Source organism: Panthera pardus, unplaced genomic scaffold (assembly GCF_024362965.1).
Source record: "Panthera pardus isolate Hobbes unplaced genomic scaffold, ASM2436296v1 HiC_scaffold_12, whole genome shotgun sequence".
Classification (NCBI taxonomy): domain Eukaryota; kingdom Metazoa; phylum Chordata; class Mammalia; order Carnivora; family Felidae; genus Panthera; species Panthera pardus.
Window position 1 is genome coordinate 96,671,323 of NW_026526677.1, and position 21,250 is coordinate 96,692,572.

Consider the following 21,250-nt stretch of genomic DNA (forward strand, 5'->3'; position numbering starts at 1 on the left):
TTGAAAGTCAGTAAGAGTTACTTACAAGAACTTAAAAGGTCTCATCACAAGAAAAAATATTGGTAACTGTGGGAGGTAATAGACGTTAACGAGTCTTCCTGTGGTGATCATTTCATAGTATATACAAATAGCAACGCCTACTGTATACCTGAAACTCATATAATGTTATGTGTCAATTATATCCCCCAATTTTTTGAAGTGTGGTTCTGAAGCAGGAACAGAAAAATAAATCAATGGAAGAAAATCAAGAGCTCATAAACAGAACCACAGAGACTGAAACTTGCTATACAGTAAAGGCAGTACCACAGTTCTATGGGGAAAGGATAAATTGTTCAATAGCTTCTGTTGAGGAAAAAAAAAGAAATAGTGAAGTCTCCATCAACCTGTCCCAGGGTGAGAGTGAGGACTGGAGCCCACAGGCACAGGCAAGAAAGAAACCTTGGTGTGTGAGCCACTGAGATTCTGGGGTGTTCTGCGATGGTACCACGACCTAACTTATCCTAATGATGAGACAAGCTAAGGACGTCAACCAAGTGAGAAAACCAAAGGCCAGAATAAAAGTGTAGGAAGAACAGGTTTAAAGAACTAAAAAGAAACCTAAACAAACAAACAAAAAACCAACCCAAACCCAACAAACTATAGTCTTCAATTTGGACATTTGGAAATTTCTCATGACTTCCATAAGAAAATCAATAAAGGGAAGTTATTAAATATTGAAACACTTCCTCTTTTTTTTTTTTTTTTTTTTTTTTTTGGTTAAGATTTATCTCAGGAAATCAAGTAAAAGAATGAATGAGACATTCTTACGTTCAACTTGGGATCTGATTGTGAACATCCAAACCTTCAACTGTGTAAATGACAAGGTTCTTCATGTGAAGACAGAACACGCATGTAACATCAGTTTCTCTCTTGGTGAGGAAGGGGCATTGTGTCTCACTTACGATAGGCGGCTGGGTCCCTTAACCCACCTCGATGCTCAGCGTCTTCCCGGAAGATCTCAAGACGTCCAAGTCGAAGCAGGTGCACATTTTCCCCCAGCAATACCAGCTGTCCTCTTAGCCACATGGCATGTGTAACTGGCAAGACAAGCTAGAATTTGTGGACCCTCCCAGAGGGCTGGGAGGTCAAAGCACCTCAGCACAGACTGCGTCTACACCCCAGCTTCCTCAGCCCAGGGACAGTTGCCTGTTGCATGCAAGACAACGCTAATCATATCCACACCCATGGTCAAGGACACTAGGATTTATGCTCAGCTTTTCAGAGTTCCCAGAAAAATATAAAAATACCATCAGCTTCAATCCAAAACAACTTCAAAATAAACTTGAAGTGGGTTTTACTTTGTTTTTAACCTTAAAAAGGAGAGGCGGCCCACGGATATATTTAGCAGTCCCCCATTTGGCAGTTAATTACAGCAAATGCGAGTTTGTGTACCACATACAAGAGGACACTACCTGCTTCTCTTCCACGCTGCCCGGTAACGTCCTGCGGATGCTCTGTAAGTCCACACGAATGGCCACGTAACAAAATCCCATTAAAGCTCTAGCCAGCAGTTATCTACCCGGTCCAATCGCTGCTGATTTTTGAAATCAGAGCGTGCTATTTGGTGTGCAAAGCCTAATATCAGCAAAAATTCCTTCAGTCACTAAGTAATGAGAATACTTGAACACAAAGTTTATTTAAGCATAAAATACATTAAAAATGATTTGGTTGATTTGTAAAAGAGAAGGGTCCGGGTGCGGGATGGAGACAGGGTTCCCCGGGTCTGCAAACAATCTGCCGAGCTGCCATGGCAAGATTGAGGGACACGGGGGGAGGGAAGGAGGAGCTCATCATAAACAGAAGTGAGCAACACGTACGTATCAGAGGTCAGACACTTCCAAACATCAGAAAGATTCCTTAGACCCAAACCTTCCAGTCATTGCTTCTCAATATTGTTCCAACAGGCCCTTTCTCTGTGAAAAACTATGATCCAGAAATAGCACTGGCTTGACAGATTTCTCTGGTTAGATTTCTGGTCAGACTTCTCTAACCAGGATTTTTTTTTTTTTTTCCTTTACTGGTTTTTCACGTGAACCGAAGTTTCTAGTGACAACTGTTTGGAAATTTTAGGCAAGTTACGTGCTCTTTCCACAACTGGCTTTTAGAAGCCCTGTTGTGGGCTTTGCAAGTGGAGCTTGGAATTTCACTCATTTCTGGGACTCACACTGTTCGAGGCAGGTGGTTACACTTTGAGAATTGCTGGACATTTTCAAATAGGTTTTGACTTAAGGGTACACACCTTTTATCCTACAGGGAGTTGAAGTAAATTACAGTACGTTATATAGCAACCTTGAGTTAATTATGAGGTCATGCCTGATTTATAGACAAAATGCCATAGTGAAATCTGGGTCATGATGAGAAGCAGCGTCCAAACTTGAAGTTCAGTGGAAGAATTGGATGCTGTGAACAGAGAGGAACATAGTAAGTCCTGTGAAGGAAAATACCTGTTGGACAGGAATCAGAAACACTTTGTGGTACTCAACCAAATAAATGAGCCCACTTTCTTCATGGCCAAGGACTCACTTTATCCAAATGGTGCTGACTGAGGCAGGAAAGCAGCAGAATTAACTCAACCTTTAGAAGAGTCCTGCTAACCTCAGGGAGACCATGGGCTAAGGTTTGTTGGATCAAACATCCCAGTCCCAACCACAGCCCAGGTACACTTGGTGACCTGATTGAGCACCAATATTTGGTCCTTAAACAGTTGGATATCTTATTTTTAAAAAAATCACCTTCATCTTTTAGATGAAAGAACAAGGCTCAAAGGTTAAATCTCTCTCTCTCTCTCTCTCTCTATCTCTATCTCTATCTCTCTATCTCTATCTCTATCTCTATCTCTATCTCTATCTATCTCTATCTCTATCTATCTCTATCTGTCTCCAAGATGCTGCTACAATTCCTTGGTGCTGTCTCCATCTTCCCATCTTAATTTCTGGAATTTAGGTCACTTGCTGGGGGGACCTCACAGATGAATGTCTCCTACACAGGGGAAAGAGCTCCCTGTGCTCCCAGCCACCTGCCCTGAACGGGAGGCTGCATTTACCTCGGCAGCTCTTGCCGTCCTCCTGAAGGGTTCCCGTCACACAGCTGCACAGAGGCCCGTCTACCCGGCTCGTGCAAATCTGCTCACACCCTCCATTGTCCTCGCACCAGTCCAGCCCTGAAAAAGAGCAGCTGGTTAAGTCAACTTCAGACAGGTCAAGTCTGGAACTCCTATCTCAGGGTGAGACTTTAGACAGAGGAGAGGAAGAAGAAAAGCCCAATGCTGTCGTGGCATTTTAGGAGTCCGTGAGAAGACTTCTTTACGGAAGCGGCCCATCTTCTCCACCCGGTGTCCTCAACTTCCTCATTCGCCAGATTCACATTGCAGTTGAAACACACCCAAGAGTTGGGCCGGGCCTTCAAATCCCATTGTTTTAATCATTTATAATGTGTTTTGAGGGGACATACATACTTTTTCTCCTAATAGGTCCCACTGAAATGATCTGCTCTTTACGTTCCTTGGTATAATCTGTGGCAATCCTGGAATTTTGGGGGCAATTCTGAAAGACAGAACACCAGAGGGAAAATTTCACACAATTAAGCTGATAACTTATTCTTCACCATGTTTCCACCTCCGAAAGAGGCAGTGGTCCCAGCCTCGAGCACTATCGCTGCTCAGATTAATTAGAACGAATGCATTCTTGATCATGGAGCCCACTGGGACTCTGGGCTTTATGTTGAGCAGAATTAAATATATTCCTCGCACAAGAATTAGATTCAAAGATGCTCCCTTCCCAGGAACGGGGATTGTTGGATCACATCGGGCAATAAGGTATGCAGCAGCATCTGTAAGTAGCTCTGACCATAATTCATGGTGTGATTCTGCAAACATCGGGGAGAAGCTGGAATATTAAAGGTTAGGGAGCTGATACCAGTGCAATAAAATCTCAGGTGCGGATGTAAGCCTGACATGGGAGAGATGACTGGTCTGTCACCACCTTCCAACAGCCTCTCCAGAAGCCTCTCCAGAGCCACCGGCTGGCGTGGATCTGGATGAATTGCAGGAAAGTCACCGTCTGAAGAACGTCTGGCAGAAAATTCCTGAACCCAGGGGTCTGCCTCTACAGTGTAGTGGAGCTGGGTCCCACTGTTCCTGTCAGATTCAGGTGGCCTGGCTCCTTGAGAGTCTGGTGTGGTGGCTCTTGAACAGGGCCAATTTTGCCCCCTCCTTCCCCCAGGGGATGTTTGGCAGTGTTGGGGGGGCATTTTTGGGGTGTGGCAGCTGGGGAGGAGGTGCTATTTGCGTCTAGTGGGCAGAGGCCAGGGGTGCTGCTGAACATCCTACGGTGCACAGAACCGTCCCTACGACCAAGAACAATTTGGTCCAAAAGGTCAGTAATGCCGAGGTCTGAGAAACCCTGGTCTTGTGCTCTATGCCCACGACAGAGATTTCAGACAGAGAAGGAGAGTAAATGGACAGCATTCTACCGCATCCTCTCTCTTACGGTCTCACCAAAGACGAGCCATTGGGGAGGCTTCCCATCTGGGGACGCTTCCAATTCAGCCACTTCCAGGTGCTGTGAGTCCCAAAGAACTCTCAGGAGCCACACAGATCCTGGCGTCCACGATCCCCACGTTGGGAAAAGCGGGGCAGCGAGAAATAGGGCCAGGCAGTTCATTTTCACGCTCTCACTTACTATCTTACAGGAGTACTTTTCTGAATCGCACAGTGACACTGCACAGTGAAGGTGAACTTCATCATAATCCCCGATGAACTTGAAGACGGTGACGTGAAAGCGACAGGTTAGGGAGACACCGTTCTCCTCGATGCCGATGGTGTTATCTTTAATGTTCTGACACCTGTTCAGAGGAAAATGGGATCTTCGCTTCACACGTTTGCTTCTATTTCATATAAAACCATCTTAATAGGTAAAAACGTCTTTGCCTTTGACAGTGACCTCTGGACTGTGTGGGTGTCACATTTACTCCCACTTGATTTTCACGGTTTGCTTTAAAGGCATCAGATAACACCTCAAACTAGTATCCTAAGCGCATAAAAGCAAAATGACTGCAGGAACTGCCCCCGACTTTCCTATACCTCAGTTTCTATTCTGCCCCTCATAGTGTCGTGCTTTACTGCCCGACCGACATAGTGTCGTGATATCAACTCAACACACGCACACGATTAGTCCTTGCTACAGCTGTACTTTCTCTGGTTATCCATCTGGGGAGGGTCCCCTGATCAAAACCCTCTTGGGTCATCTTCCCACATATTCAAATCAGTGGGAGCTGGAGAAGAGGGAAGACCAGTCCAGGATGACCTAAAGCTCCCTTGGCTGCAGGTGCGCCTCTTCTCTCCCTCTGCCTCCACCCCTTGTGGTATTGGGCCACCGGCCTCCCTCAGGCACACAGACCTGCCTCCGCTACCTAAGAGCTCCCCAAATGCATCACAGCCTCTTAGGGCCCACGGTCTTTCCACGTGAAGTCTCCCCAGTCGGGGAGTCTTCCCATGCCTACTCCCGCTCTTTCCCCAACACCAGTCTATAGCTCCCCCCTTCTCTACAAATAACCCCTCGCACTGCCCTGACCGGGCAAGAACAGGTGGCTTTTCCTGGATTCCTGGAGCGCAAAAAATCAGGTTGTGATCCTCACTGTGTCTCTAACACACTGCAGGGCACGTGGGAAGTATCTAAACATCTCTGTAAAGGAACAAACGAGGGAATGAATGGATTGTGCCGCCATCACTAATGCTGGCCACTAGGAGCCAAGAAGTTATCTAAAAATGATAAAGATAAAAAGGGTGACTCTTTTTTTTTTTTTTAATCGCTCCTTCCCTGAGCCCACAGGATTAAACAGCTTAGTGATAAGGAAAATGAAAAACTGAAGTTATCCTTCAGCACCCCCACACCTATTAGGTTTTATAATTAGTCTTCAAGGCAATAATCTCTTAAATGCTTTGAAATGAAAACTTACTTGCCATACTTTTCCTTGTCACTGTTATTCATTTGAATAATCTAAATTGGTTCAAAGTTTCTAAAATGTTCACAGCACTCCAACCTTCACCCAGGCCTTCCGTCTTAGCCAGACCTGGGACTCGTGAGTCACTGGGGGTGCCATTGCCACCCTCTGCAGAGCCACGGAGGAAGAGCTGACCCCCCAAAATTCTGAAGTGAACCCATTTTGCTGCTCATGCTTTTGCCCAGATGAGTTCACTGGAAAAACAATTAACCACATCCGTCCAAGAAAGGTCAGAAGGACTCATGAGTTAAAATTCCCTCATATGACAAAATCAAACAACAGTTTCATCTGAAGGCCCTTGCTCAGACCCTGGGGCAGGCCCAGTTTTATGAACATGCTCACTCGCTCATTCTCTCTCCTCTCTGGGTCAAGTGTATTAAACACTATCTTAAAACTGCCAAACACTGGGGTGCCTGGGTGGCTCGGTTGGTCAAGTGTTGGATTTTGGCTCAGATCACGATCTCATAGTTCATGAGTTCCAGCTCCTCGTTGAGCCCTGTGCTGATGGTGCAGAGCCTACTTGGGATTCTCTCTCTCCCCCTCTCTCTCTGCCCATCCCCCAACTCATGCTGTCTGAAAATAAATTTTAAAAACTTAAAAAATAAAATAAAATAAAACTGCCAACCACTGTGTCCTTCAAAGGAGGCACAGACCCTACAACCAGGCTTGCAACACTACAGGACTGAGCTCTTTCCCTTAGGGAAACGACTATGATGGGAAGGAGAGAAATCCACGCTGTGAGTTACCCAGTAGTCACCAAGGCCCTCCCTTTGCCTCCAAGGAGGCTAAGAACCAGCTCAGGAAGACAAATCCCTCAGTGACCCCTGCCACAAGCCCCATCTGACCACTTAGGGTGGTGGTGTGTCCTGATACTTGGAAGGATTCTTCTTCTGCCCCTGGTAAGTTGAGTGGCCTTGGGTGAGCTGTGTACCTAACATCTCTGAACCTGTTTAATCTGCAAAAATAGTGGTTATTCGTGGTTTGCCCAGAACCACACCTTCTTTTGGGAAAACTATTCCTTTTCAACCCTAAAACTAATTATAGTATCTATAATGCTCCCTGACCACGCCAGGGTAGGTGTAGGCCCAGGCTGGGGATAGGATTCAGGACACGCTACCCCTCAAATCTGGCACCTTGGCATACTTAATATTTTAAGGTGAAGGAGTTTGAGAAAAGCAGAAGCAGAAAGGTCACTCTGACCTTTCCCTGACTCTTTGCCCCTGAAACAGGTCACAGAGCCCTCATGTGAGAGGTGCCCCCCCAACACCTGCAGGAAAGGAACATCCTTATCTCCAAAGACAGAGGGACAGCAAGAAGAATCCTAACAGGCTTTGCTAAGCTCCTCCCGTTTACCACACTGACCTCATACCCTTTGACCTCTCATACTTGTCCGTGACCGTCTACTCTTCACCTAACCTAGCAAAAAATACTCAGGTTCAACCACTTCTTGAGATCCTCGTTTCCTCATGAAGGCTTTCAGTATCACAGAAAACTGGTATTAAATACGTCTGTATGCTTTTCTCCTGTTAGTCTTTGCCTGATTTTCATACCCAGCTATAATTACCGTTGCTTGACATAACCCGTATGTGTTTTTAAAAAAGAAAAATTGGGGTGCCTGGGTGGCTCAGTTGGTTAAATGTCCTACTTCGGCTCAGGTCATGATCTCTCAGTTCGTGGGTCGGAGTCCCATGTCAGGCCCTGTGCTGACAGCTCGGAGCCTGGAGCCTGCTTCGGATTCTGTGTCTCCCTCTCTCTGCACCCCCCCCCCCAAACCACTGTTTTCACTCTGTCTTTCTCTTTCCCTCTCAAAAATAAAATATAAAAAAAAATTTTAATGAATAAATAAAAAGGAAAAATAACTATTATTGGTCTATAGTCTTTTCTTCTTCTTTATTCATTCAATAAATTTTGTTCCATATGTGTCAGGGCACACAGTAGGTGCTGGGCATATAGCAGTGAATAAAACGAAAGTCATCGATTTTATAAACGATTCTAGTGTATTCTGTGCTTCTGTTTCTTCTCTTCTACGGTTCTAGCTCTTTTTATATTCTGATGGATGTCCTGTTCGCCAGACTGTAGTTATGGCATTCCTTCTTTGGCAGGTGATCCCCATTTCTCTCAGACTGCAATTCAAATAGGCAGGACAGGATCCCCTCTCTGATCACCGTGAGAATAAAGCATTCTGTAGTGACTGCCACGGGCCTTGGGGACCCACCACTACGTTGCCGTGTGACTTGAAGCAAGTGGCTTGGTCTCCCGAAGCCTCAGCCTGCTAGGGTAGAAAGTGAGGCTTACGATGTCTACCTCACAGGTTTGTTCAGAGAATTAGAGTTCCTGGATGCACAGCACAAATACCCCTTCCCATTCTCTTCTCTAAAACCTTCTCTACAAACTGGTACTGGCGAATATTACCCTAAAAGCTCTCGGACGGTCCTCTGAGAGGAGGCCACTCACCCCCCTTCAATGATGAAGTAGCGGAGTTTGTCATTGCTGTCTCGGGACGGGGTGGCATAGCACTTGTTCAGCGTCAGGATCAAATGTGTGGCGTCAGCGCCGACCACAAAGACCCCGACGTACAGCACATCTCGAGTTGTCAACACCACTTCACCCTGGCGGTAAGGATGTTTGTAGGAGGCATTTTTGTAGAGCGCCATCTTGGTGGTGAAGCTGCCTTCTTGGGTTGGAACTGTGAGGTTAATGACACTGAAAGGGAAATAAGCATGCAGTGAGGAGGAATGCCAAACAATCATATTTATGCAGTTACTACCGGTTGCAAGCTGAAAATGCAGAGGGAAGGCAAAGCAGACGACAGAAAAGTCTAAGTCCAAAATGGTACCCGGAAGCCACGTGTGGCAATTAAAATTAAATTAAATTAAAAATTCAATTCCTCAGCACCCCTAGCCACATTTCAATTGCTCAATTTCCATATACAGCTATTTTATTGGATAGTACAGATACAGTACATTTCCATCACTGTAGAAAGTTCTGTTACACAGTGCTGGTCCAAGGCATTTAGGTGAAGAAAATAGGAACTATTTCTTCCCCAGTGCTTCAAAGACAAATGCTAGCAATTTTGATTATGCTAACCTCAACTGTCAAGGAAAAGACAGAGCAATGTGCACAGCCCGTGAGATGCTTTACCTTAGCATAGGCTTTATAACAGAATCTAAAGAGATCTTGATATCCAGCTCGTAAGCACACGAAAATTCCACATTGATCGTCCGGTCCCTAGTGATGATGTTGCCAGTGTTGTTGGCACTTTCGATCCAGATTGTGTTTTTATACATGATATGAGTGCCATTGGACTGCAAAGGAAGGTCAGAAATCATTAAAGAGGGGAGTGAATAAGTGGCTTGCATTTCAAATCCACAGCCCCGAAAGTAGAGAAATGGCTTCATTCCATACATAATCCAGAGGCTGGTATAAGTCAGTAGTGAGCTGGCTTCAGCATTTACTAACAACAACAACAACAAAAAAGGTCGCATTAGATGTCAACGGCACCCTTCAGGCTGATAACCTTGAGTGTCCACAGAGGGTGAATTCATGTACCCTGAATTCTAACTACAACCGGCCCCAGTTATCTGTGGGAACCCAAGCTGGGGACAGCATGAAGTATTGCTATCCCAGGGTCATATAAATCTTCTTCAAGTCCTAATTCAAAATCTCTCCTCCACCGGATCTTCTACCGGACCTTCCCACAAGGACCAAGAGGAACAAATGCAAGTTTCACCTGCTCACTCCTTTTGAGTTAATGAATGCAGATATATATATATATATATATATATTTTTTTTTTTTTTAAAGACAGCAGGAAGGAACAGGAGGAAGAGAATCAAGATGGTTTGCCAAATATAAGTAGGACAATCTGACACTGAAAGGTGGGACTTTGCTGTATTTCTGCAGCCAGCTGTTTTTTTTTAAATATATGAAATTTATTGTCAAATTGGTTTCCATACAACGCCCAGTGCTCATCCCAAAAGATGCCCTCTTCAATACCCATCTCCCACCCCCCATCAGCCCTCAGTTTGTTCTCATTTTTTAAGAGTCTCTTATGCTTTGGCTCTCTCCCACTCTAACCTCTTTTTTTTTTTTTTCCTTTCCCTCCCCCATGGGTTCCTGTTAAGTTTCTCAGGATCCACATAAGAGTGAAAACATATGGTATTTGTCTTTCTCTGTATGGCTTATTTCACTTAGCATCACACTCTCCAGTTCCGTCCACGTTGCTACAAAGGGCCATATTTCGTTCTTTCTCATTGCCACATAGTACTCCATTGTGTATATAAACCACAATTTCTTTAACCATTCATCCGTTGATGGACATTTAGGCTCTTTCCATCATTTGGCTATTGTTGAGAGTGTGCAGCCAATTGTTAAATGATGTCTGGGACACCCTTACCCCCCAAACAGCTGAACCCAGCTGTATTTACCCAGAAGAACAAGAGAAGCAGGAGCGAGGTAACAAAAATTTGTCAATGTGCTAGGCAAAGGACAACAGCAGATAGTGTCAATCAAGGACAGGAGTCTGTCACTTATCATGATCTTTCAGTTCAACGAACTATTAGCACCAATTATTCTCCTTGATGTCTTTTTTTTTTCAATTTTTTAATGTTTATTTATTTATTTTGAGAGAGAGAGAGAGAGAGAGGGAGAGAGAGAGACTCTCAAGCAGGCTCCCTACTGTGAGCGCAGACCCCGACGTGGGGCTCGAACTCACAAACCACAAGATCACAGCTTGAGCTGAAACCAAGAATCGGTGCTTGACTGACGGAGCCACCCGGGTGCCCCTATTCTCCTTGATGTCTTTCATTTCACATATGCCTTGTGCTGTTTTCCGGGGAGGATCTTTCTAAGCAGACCCCCCCGGGAGGTTGGCTTTGAGGACAACCCACGTGCAAAACACCCAGAGCTGTCCCCACCTCGGCCCGATGTTCTTTCCGGCCCCGGGTTTCTCACCTGTACGATGTTGCCACAGTTCCCTTTGGTGTTGTTGATCTGAAAGGAGATAAAGTCTTCCCCCTCGATGTGGGAGCACCGTCTGTCATTGATCCTCACACCCTCCCTCTCAAAGCCGAGCTGGAAGAGTTTGCACTTAGATATGGACACTTCCATCTGGGCCGCCTTGCAGGTTACCTCTGCATCAATAATGTCATGTGAGTCTGTGGGGACAGTTATCACGAAAGGCCAGTCAGTGGGGGCCGGTGGCGCTGCAGGGTGGGGGCGAGGCGTCCCATCACCGTTTGCTTTGGAAGAGGCTAATATCCTCACGCAAACGCTGGGGCACTTCTAATTAAGCTTTGATCCAACCAAATGCACGTTTGCATGCATTCAAGGCAAAAACCGGGGCGTTGTTAAGCTTTTATTTTATTTTATTTTATTTTATTTTATTTTATTTTATTTTATTTTATTTTATTTTTATTTTTTTAAAGATGGAAACGCTAGCAGATTGTGTTTTGTCTTTTCTTCCCAGACCCAGGGCTCCGCCCCACTCTGGTGGGAGCTACTTTCCCCGGGGAGCTCACTGTGGACCCCGGCTAACGGGCGCACCCCCAGGTGGGAGCAGCCCTGGGCAGCCCACCCCGAGGCCCCCCGCGGGTTCCCAGGCGAGTGTCAGGAGCTCTTGCTTTCTGACACGATAATGCACCAACTGACATTTTCTCCGAGTACATAAACACGGGCTAATGAGCACTATAGAAACACAGGGACACGTTTGATCTGCTCGGGTGGAGCCCTTGAACGGCACCCTCCGAGGGAGTCTTCTGGTCAATGACGATGTTACGGTCAGCGCGTGCCTCCCGAGTGACCCGGTTCGGGCCGGGGCGGGGAGCCGGGGGTGCAACGCAGCCCCCCTTCAGGCCGACCTCACGGGTGCGCCCGGCGGGGACAAGGCCTTTCCTACCTTCCGGGGGACCGCGGCTCGGAGCAGGGCCTGGGGTCCTGGTTATGTACTGTTGGCATCAGAGACCGCCCTTGTGTCTTCAGAACCAATTAATCTGCCTTTAGGGCCCCTGGCGCTCTCGCTCTGAGGCTCACATGTTTCGCCAAACTACGCTACTTTCCCGCGAGTCTAGAGGATCAATTCGGATCTCTGTGATGTTGAACACGGCCACAGTGGAAGTGGCTGATTCTATTCATGTACACATCTGGGCGTTACCATTTATCGAAGAAAAGGATGTCGCTATGAGGAGATGAACATTAGCCTGCTTTGAAGATGTCAGATGGCTTCCTCGTCCTGCTTCGATCGATGCTCCTTGTGAAACCTCCGCTATGTGGGTCTCTAGCTAGCACGGGACGCGTGGGCTCCACCCCAGCTGCCCTGCGGTGCAGCCACCAGGCCTCCCCCGTGGGGGTCTGTCCGCACGGGGAGGGGGCAGGTGTCACTCACTGTTTCCATAGGGGGGCGGCTCGATGCAGCCACACAGCTCTCCTCCGTTTTCCAGCTCACAGGTCCGGTTGGGACAGTCTGCCCCCACACAGGGATCTTCAACCACTCCTGCTAAAAAGGAAAACAAACAGAAACACGCACGACTTGATTTTCACACCCACGCTTGCTAGCACGTGGCTATACTCTGGACTTGCCATTGTCAGGGAATCGGTGGTGGTCAGAGGGCAGCTGGGAATCAACAGACAGAGCCACCTTCCAGAAAACGATGACAACAGCTAGCGGCGGGGCCCCTGCTCTGGGCTCGGCACCGGGCTTCACGCTTTGGTTGCATTATCTCCTCCAACCCTCACACATGCTCTGCGACCTGAGTAGCCCTCGTTTCGCAGCTGAAACTTGCCCAAGGTCCACACACTGGAAGGTAAGTGGCGAGGATGGAGGGCAGAGACACTGAGAACTGCCAAGATACGGCACGATTAATGTTCTCACCACACTGTTCTACCATTACACGCATTTGTCTCTTTGTACTTAAACAGAGTAGGGTCCAATCATTTATCTCCATATTCCCCGCACCCAGATGCCTCACAGTTGAGTGTTCAATAAATATCTGTCAGGAATGAAAATTTTAGGGGCGCCTGGGTGGCTCAGTCGGTTGAGCGTCCGACTTCGGCTCAGGTCATGATCTCGCGGTCTGTGGGTTCGAGCCCTGCGTCGGGCTCCGTGCCGACGGCTTGGAGCCTGGAGCCTGCTTCGGATTCTGTCTCCCTCGCTCTCTGCCCCTCACCCGCTCATGCTCGCTCGCTCTCTCTCTCTCTCTCTCTCTGTCTCTCTCTCTCTCTCTGTCAAATATAAATAAACATTTAAAAAAAAAGAAAGAACGAAAATCTTAGGGCCAGTAAAATCCCAGAGAGGTCCTTCAGATAGGACTTCCTGGTCTGTTCTGATTCACGTTCTCCTTTTCCCATAAATGTCTATGTACTTAATTTTATAAAAATAGACAAACCGAAACCTACATACAACTCGCCAGCAATGACTTAGATTAATTCTACTATTTTGCCAACAACAGTAAAACTGTAAGGAAAAAACAAACGTATGTGGAGTGCCATCACCATCATATTGTAAATAATTATTTCCATAGCCGATGAGTCCACAGACCACCTGTAAGACCGTCAACTCAAACTTCTCAGTTTGAGAAACACTAATTGAGAGCATCTTCTTTTGGATGCTCATTTCTTTATTTCAAGAAGCTCTCCCCCTGTCAGATATAGAAATCCTCCTATTCCTCATGGCACGGAAAGGTGAGTGCTTCAAGAAACAACTGTTCAATCCCAGCGTGAGCCAAGTTAGCTTCAAGAATTTAAAAGCAAAGCAAAGCCCCCGTGTGTCTCGGATGCCTCCCCTGACCCAGCTGACGTTCACCTCTGCTAATGGCTTAGTATCACCCTGTCTTAATCCCCAGAAGCATAACTAAAGGGGAACCGTCAGCATAATGTAAATACATTTCTTTTTTAATGGCTTCCTTTTATAAAGATCCCTTTATGTGATGAGTGCGTGGACCTAGACAGGGCTAAGCCCACAGCAGCGGGTCAACAAACGTTATGGGTAATTAACACAACTTGAAAACAACCCCAGAGAATAATGGAAAGCGTGGAGGTGATAGCCTACAAATACGGTGGCCCTTATACCAGCTGGCAAATAAGACACGCCCTTACACAGAGGGAGGTTTTTAAAGTTTTAAAACAGTTCATTTCATTTACAGTGTGGCTTATTAACAGGGCAAAATATTAAAGTCATCAAAAACAACTTATGTTGGTTTCCAACAGAGACTAGTAGTTTGCCTGTTAAGAGTTTCTCAAGTCACCGGATACATATTTGAATCTACCTCATTGTGCTTAGGTTCTGAATTAAGCGCATCCCTACACTGGGTCGGGCGTCGTCTGCAAATTTACTGAAACGCGCGCAGTCTTGCGATGTGCCGTTTTCACGGTGGTACCGGGTTAATGGTGCGTGTCAAGGAACATGCACACGTCCTGTTGGCCACAATATCGTCCTGCATTAATGGGACAGGTGACCATTTATGTATATGGACACATACACGTATATGACACATTTATAGGTATTTATATACAGATTTGCTCCATCTCTTTGATTCACATAGTAAGAAGATGGACAAACAGTATAATGGACGTAAATCTCAAAATAGTTTTCTTACTACAGAAAAAACACAAGAATCTATAGAATCTTCATTTTGGGGCACCCGGGTGGCTCAGTCGGTGAAGTGTTCGACTTCGGTCTTAGGTCACGATCTCATGGCTCGTGGATTCGAGCCCCACATAGGGCTTGGGATCCTCTGTCTCCTCTCTCTCTTCCCCTCCTGCATATACTCCCTCTCAAAAATAAACATTAAAGCAATTGTATAGATCTTCTTTTATCACCTAATTTAATATACGTACAATCCTTTCATAAATCCAACCGCAGCTTCCTTTCAAGCCAGGCACAGTCAACTCGATCCCAACTCAGCTCACCGCTTGCCACAAGCCTTCCCTTTCTGAGCTAGGCTCTGACCCGTGGTAAAGGAGCCGGGGAAGAGCTGAATTTGAGGTCTGATGTCAATCAAGATGCCATCCTGTGTCCCTGTACCTCATAAGTCACTAAACTGGTGCTCCTCCAACCCAGAGAACCTCATCCGCCCAAGCCGGTGTCCCAAATTCCAGAGCTGGACAGGAACCGCAGGCGGGTGAGGCTCCCCCGAAATGCCCCCCATACAATCTCTGCAGTAGCTCTCAACTCCTCGACCCTGGGGGCAGGCCTGTGGCTAAAGGTGGGGCCGGCGGTGTCGGCCAGCAAAGCTGTGCTTTTAACTCAGAAAAGAATCCGCAGGAATAAAATAATTCTCTTACAGCAATTCTCCTTCTCAATCCACTCAGTGCTGAGGATCCCGAAGGAGCGACAGGACTCCCCGTAGGCGGCCAGGGAGCCACACAGCTGGAACTTCTTGTGGTTGTAGCAGCCGTCCAGGTAGCAGGACTCGTAGAAGGGGAGGGGGTCGAGGAGCCCGTAGCACGGCTGGAAGAAGCCCTTCATGTCCGTGAGCTTCAGGCAGTAGCCGTCGCCCTGCATCATCTGGATGTGCACGTTGTCACACATGGCCGCGTACTGCGAGAACTGCAGCTCATTACAGCTGGGGGCGACAAGTCTGGTCAGATAACGGGATGCCAAAACCACCGCCCGAGATCCCCGGTGGAAGGGAGGACCCCATCTGTTACCTCTTCTGCTAACCCAGAAGTGAGGCAAGCGCACGGATTCCAATGCTAATTGGCTATGTAATCTTACCTAAGTCAGGTAGGACTGGTCTCAGTCTCTCCAGCCCAGAAAACGACACAGTAGTTTCTACTGTTTTGGTTTTTTTTTTTTTTTTTTTGAGAGAGAGAGAGAGAGAAACAGATTATGAATGGGAGGGGGGCAGAGAGAGAGGGAGACACAGAATCTGAAGCAGATTCCAGGCTCTGAGCTGTCAGCACAGAGCCCGACACGAGGCTCGAACTCACGGACTGCGAGAGAATGATCTGAACCGAAGTCGGATGCTTAACCGACTGAGACACCCGGGTGCCCCAGTAGTTTCTCCTGTTGGTATCACTGGCAGAAGTGAGAGTAAACTAAAATAGTGGGTGGGTGAGCCAGAGTGTCAGTCGAAAGGCAGATACTCATATAACTGTTAACCTTTGATACAACTGATACAATAACTGTGAACAGGCATTGATAAAATAACCAATTATAACTATAAGAATGAGAGTTACCATTATTATTAATCAATAATAATAATGATAGTTGGTAGAACAGTTGTCTAGAAGCCTTGGAGACCACTTCCAGTATAGCTAGCAGAGACCAAAAGCAAACCTTCACAAGAAAATTGGTATCCAGCTGAAATACTTTATAAAGGAAGAAGAGGAAGGAAGGGAGGGAGGAAGGAAGGAAGGAAGGAAGGAAGGAAGGAAGGAAGAAAAGGAAGGAAGGAAGGAAGGAAGGAAGGAAGGAAGGAAGGAAGGAAGGAAGGGGGTAGGGAGGGAGGAGCTCAAACAGAATCAGTTCCTCAGGAGGAGATTCTGGACTTCGCCACTCACAGGGCCCCTCACATAACTTATTCTGCTCTAGCTTCCATTTCGCCTAGAAAAGGAGGAGATTGGACTAGGTTTCCCTGAGGTTTTCTTCCAGCTCCCGGTCCCATAATTCAGGATAGTCTTATTTATGAGGTAGTATCGAGTTTACATCTGCATCATTTCCCCATCTTGGTATTTAGCTGATGTTCGGTAGGTTGAAGTATAAGACATTGAGCCATTATACAAGGAAAGAAATACCATGAAAAAGAAGCCTATCTATAGATCCAGCAATGTATTAACATGACGCAGCAGCTCAGAGGTGACCTGAATTACGCACCTTTGGAATAGCTTGTTTAGTTCATTCTGTCTCAGCCGGCAAGAGAGGCGTCTCATAAGAACCTTGGCGACTTCTGTTTTTAAAAAGGCTTTCCTGATCTCCACCAACCTCTACCTGCACTACCTCAACCCAGCCTTCCGGTGAGAATCACAGGTACACAATTAGGCCCAGCCCTGGGGAGCAAGGGGTAGGTGGCCCTTCTTCTGGCCCAATTCCCAGCAGGTGGGCGCTGGCCAAGGCCTCAGTGTTCTAATCCTGGGCACTCTCTTCTCTTTGGCCAGGGGCTGGATGCCATGCCAATTCAGAATCAGATCATGCAAGCCCAATTCCTTCCTCTGCTGTTCAAGAAATGACCAAGGCCTCTGATGTACCTATTTGTCTTCTGGAAACTCCAAAGACCTGGGGGGCTCGACCCTTTGCAGGAGGGGAGTGGTGATGCTATGGAAAGTGCATTCCTCATCAATACCTGTCACGGGTGCGGGAGGATTTGGGCCACTGAGCCTAGCAATGAGAACTCTCACCTCTTCTGCATGCCATTGGTTTTCCAGCTCTGGGCCAGCACCACGCTGCTCACCACTGGCTTCCCCCTCAAGGTCACATAATCGTCGGTTAAGTCCCCGTTGAAGTTGCCACAGAGGCCACAGACTTTGTTCTGCAGCCTGTCGCTGATGCTGATTTTTATGACATTGAAACCATTGTAGTAGATCCGGATGTCGGGGCTGGTGTCAATCACCAGGAACCCCTCGCTGCTGTAGATTTTGGTTGCCAGTCCAGTTACAAATGGAACATTCACTTGTGTGCCATTCACCTATTGGGGGGGAAAAGAAAGAGATTACCTTTACAGCAGGGGTTGGCAAACTGTTACTATAAAGGGCCACTGCAAAAATGTTTCAGGCTTTGTGGGCTGTATGATCTCTACTGCTTCTCGACTCTGCCCTCACGGCATGAAAACAGCCACAGATGATATATAATTAAATGAACGAGGCTATGTTCCAGTAACGCTTTATTTAAAAAAAACAACAACAGGCAGCAAGTGGATTTGGTCGAATTCTGTAGTTTGCTGACCACTGCCCTAGAGTGTAAGTGCATTTGCTTATCTTACTGTCCACAGTTCCCCCCAAAGAAGCAAAATCCAGAGGCAGAAAGATGAAAAAAACATTAGAAGGGTATAGTTCTCTACAAATGGCTGGATTGCTGGATTTTGTATGAAACTTTCCCCAGCATAAACCAATTACTGAAATGAAATCCCAATCCTGTGCTAAGGGGTGTCTAAAATGGTTAAAAATGAATTTGGGGATCACTGCCATGTTTCTTATTTTCTTGTGTATAACGTCCAGACTGGAGGTCCCCCTCCCTCCTCAAAGGTCCTATAGGCAAGATATTTTCTGCATTCATCATTTTCCTACTTTCTAACAGTTTCTTTTCTTAGCCCTTAGGACAGAACATAATATGCTTTTCCTGTACTTACAATATCAATCGAGTTTTTTTTTCCCCCCAGGTTATTAGTACCTTTCGTTTCTTAAAAAAAAAAAAAGTTTCAAAAATATGATTCTTTACTATTTTGGCCAGCTTGGAGTATTTTATTCAGCAATAATGTCAGTTCTGCTCTCTCAGGTGGTCACTTTACTTTCTAGCTCCCGTATTCCGGAGCAATGCAGTTGTGTCTACGTGGGCCAATTTGCAAGAGGAATTGGAGTGTCAAAAACAGTAGCAGCTTTCACTGAAGTCAAAACCCACGATTAAAATCCAGACTCTTCCTTTTAAGCTTGCAAAATACCCCCGTCTTTTGCCTAATGCTGGACACCAAGCTATTTGATGACTCTTCAAATAAAGACACACTCAATGCACGATTACCAGAGCCAAGCGGCAGAACAGCAGACATACAACAACACTCGATTCTGAAAAATGGTAATGTGCACGTCCTGGCTTTCCACCTGCCCCTCTCTAGCTGGAATCACAGCACTGGGGACTGGTTCCGTCTTTCAGGTCTGCCTGCTGGTAACCAGCCTGGTTAGCTGAGAGACTGGGGGTCGCTGTCAATCGTTCATCAGAGTAGATTATTCTGAAATGGAAGGGGCAGAGGAATCCAGGCCCAGAAGCCCTATCAGTTATGGGGGTGGGTGCTTTGTTTATATGCAAGCCTAAGATTCACTCGAAACCGCGCAGCCAGGCTAAGAGAAAACCCCCCATACCCAGCCTCCCATTTTCTTTCACTTTGCTTTGTCATCATGGAGCCCGCTGATAGAGGGGGATGCTCCATCAGGTTTCTAGTGCGACAGGTGTTTTTACAGGAAAATGCTGGCCTTCTCCAGTCTTATAGAAAGGATAGCAGAGTTGAAAGAGCTTGTCTTGGTACAGTTGATCAGAGCCAAGAACGCTTTTAAAGGCCTTGAAACAAACGAGATGCTTTTTTGGGAAATTAATCCAGAGTAAGAGCAGACTCAGCTACCATTTTGTCACCTGAGCCTCTATTAGCACCCACGCTGTCATTACTGCCCTGAGACCTTGTCCTTTTCTGCGAGGCCCTCGGAATGGTGAGCAAAGGGCTAAACCAGGCCCGTTCTAGTGCCTGCAGAATCTTTCTACTTTCATTCCTTAAAATCTGGCCATCTGTGTATGGCACCTAGGGGGCAACAACCCATGATCCCCAAACTTGGTTATCTGGGAAAACCGGCAGGTCCCTTAGCCACGGCTTGTTCCGGGCGACGTTTCTCAAGAACCAACGTCAGGCTCGTCACCTTGACAGTGTTCCGGTCGTTGATGAGAATCTGCTCTTCGTTGATGTAGAATAGACGGGCGAGATGATGGTGAGGTTGGGCGCCGACCACTGTCGAAGTTGATGATGAGCTGGAAGGAGGAGATGTCGGGCAGCTTCTGGCAGATGGTGGAGAGCACGAAGGCGCAGTTGGCGGGGAAGCGCAGGAAGGCGCCGTCGAAGGTGCGGAAGACGCCGCCTCCGGCCGCCAGGCAGTAGGACGTCTTGGTGCTGAAGCAGCCGCGCACGCCGTTGCGCAGTGCGCACTCCTCGTCCGACTTGCACTGGCGCGGGGTCGCACTGGATCAGGTTGCGCCGGAAGCAGCGGCAGCGCCGCGTGCAGTCGCTGTTCCAGAACAGCTGCTTGGGCTGGAAGAGAGGAGCCGCGGGCATTAATCCCGGCCGCGGGCAGGGCTGGGGACCCCAAGGCCTCTCCGTCCGGACCCTTTTTCCGGGCGGGCTAGCCTACCTCTAACGGGGCTGGCATTCCCAGGAGGGAGCAGGCGGCGGGCTGTTGCCGTGCAAATACGACATCAGTTCCACGGAACTCAGATGCCAGACAATAGGCAATCGGGTCTTTATTGGTTTCGATCAGAACTCGGGAATCTTACGGCTGGATGTAGTGTTAATCACAGCCAACCTGGGAGTGTGCAGTAGGTGAAGAGGAAGGATATTGGTAGAAAATTATCCCGGCGAGTACCGGCTCCACTTGAGGATGAAATTAAAAATTTGCTCAAGAATGATAAAACCGGCCTTTCATATCTTACATAGGTTAAAAGAAAGTTATAACCAATTCCTAGATGAATCATTTCATATTTCGCTGAAGTCACCGCTCCAAACTTTTCCTGATACTACCTACTTCTAAATTACTTCTGTTTGCAACTACCTCCATTCCTACGTGCCCCCGAAGTGAGATGTAGAACAGAGGTGTCTGGTTTCCATCCCAGCCCTCCACCCTACAGGGGCCACCCTGAGGAGCATTACCACCTCCAGAGGTCCCTTTGCTCAGCTTAAATTGGAGATAATAAAGTCTTGCAGGCAGCTGTGAAGATAAATTAAATAAGACGTGTAAAGCACGTTTCCTGGCATAGAGTAGGCACTGTTAATAAATAGTAGCCGCTGATATTCCTGGAAAAGAGTCACTCATTCTCTTTTGAGAAGGTGAGAAATTATACAGTTATAGCAAATACCTCTAACAAAGTACATCCTCAATGGTGGTGGCTATTCTTTCTATTTTCCCCAAACAAGCAATAATCTGTAGACACAATTCCACTCGGAGCCTGTGCTCTTGAACATGCACTTGTTCTAGATTGAGAACTCCAAGGAGTTCGGTTGGAAATTTGGTCATGATTGTCCAGGTGGGGCGTAGTCTCAACAAGCAGACTGTGTCATCCAGATGGAAGCACCGATTCAATTTACCAGAACAGAACAGTGCTTTCCGGAAACGCTGTTTTAATGGCACAAGAAGGCCTCTGCTCCGCTCTGGTCACCGCTTTCCCGCTTTATCTAGACTTATCAAAGTCCCGGCTGTCCCATGCAGATATGACTCTGATTCAAAGGCAAACGGAGAACAAGATCTTGCAGGACAACTTCCTCAGTGCAGTGCACTTCAAGATGCCATTGCCGATTCTTTCATTCTCAAAGT

General features: G+C 46.9%; 1 protein-coding gene across 1 annotated transcript in view; it reads right to left on the reverse strand.

Moving 5' to 3' along the window:
• Nucleotides 1-1,649: 1,649 nt before the first annotated feature.
• Nucleotides 1,650-21,250, reverse strand: part of TECTA (tectorin alpha) — a 66,969-nt gene continuing 47,368 nt past the window's right edge. The window contains 14 exon segments of the mRNA XM_053900358.1: nt 1,650-2,439; nt 3,083-3,199; nt 3,494-3,581; nt 4,719-4,881; nt 8,494-8,742; nt 9,181-9,344; nt 10,991-11,193; nt 12,420-12,530; nt 15,317-15,597; nt 17,372-17,658; nt 19,589-19,638; nt 19,641-19,679; nt 19,682-19,898; nt 19,900-19,974. Of these exon segments, the coding sequence (XP_053756333.1) occupies nt 2,339-2,439; nt 3,083-3,199; nt 3,494-3,581; nt 4,719-4,881; nt 8,494-8,742; nt 9,181-9,344; nt 10,991-11,193; nt 12,420-12,530; nt 15,317-15,597; nt 17,372-17,658; nt 19,589-19,638; nt 19,641-19,679; nt 19,682-19,898; nt 19,900-19,974 (2,145 nt within the window). The 3' untranslated portion in view covers nt 1,650-2,338.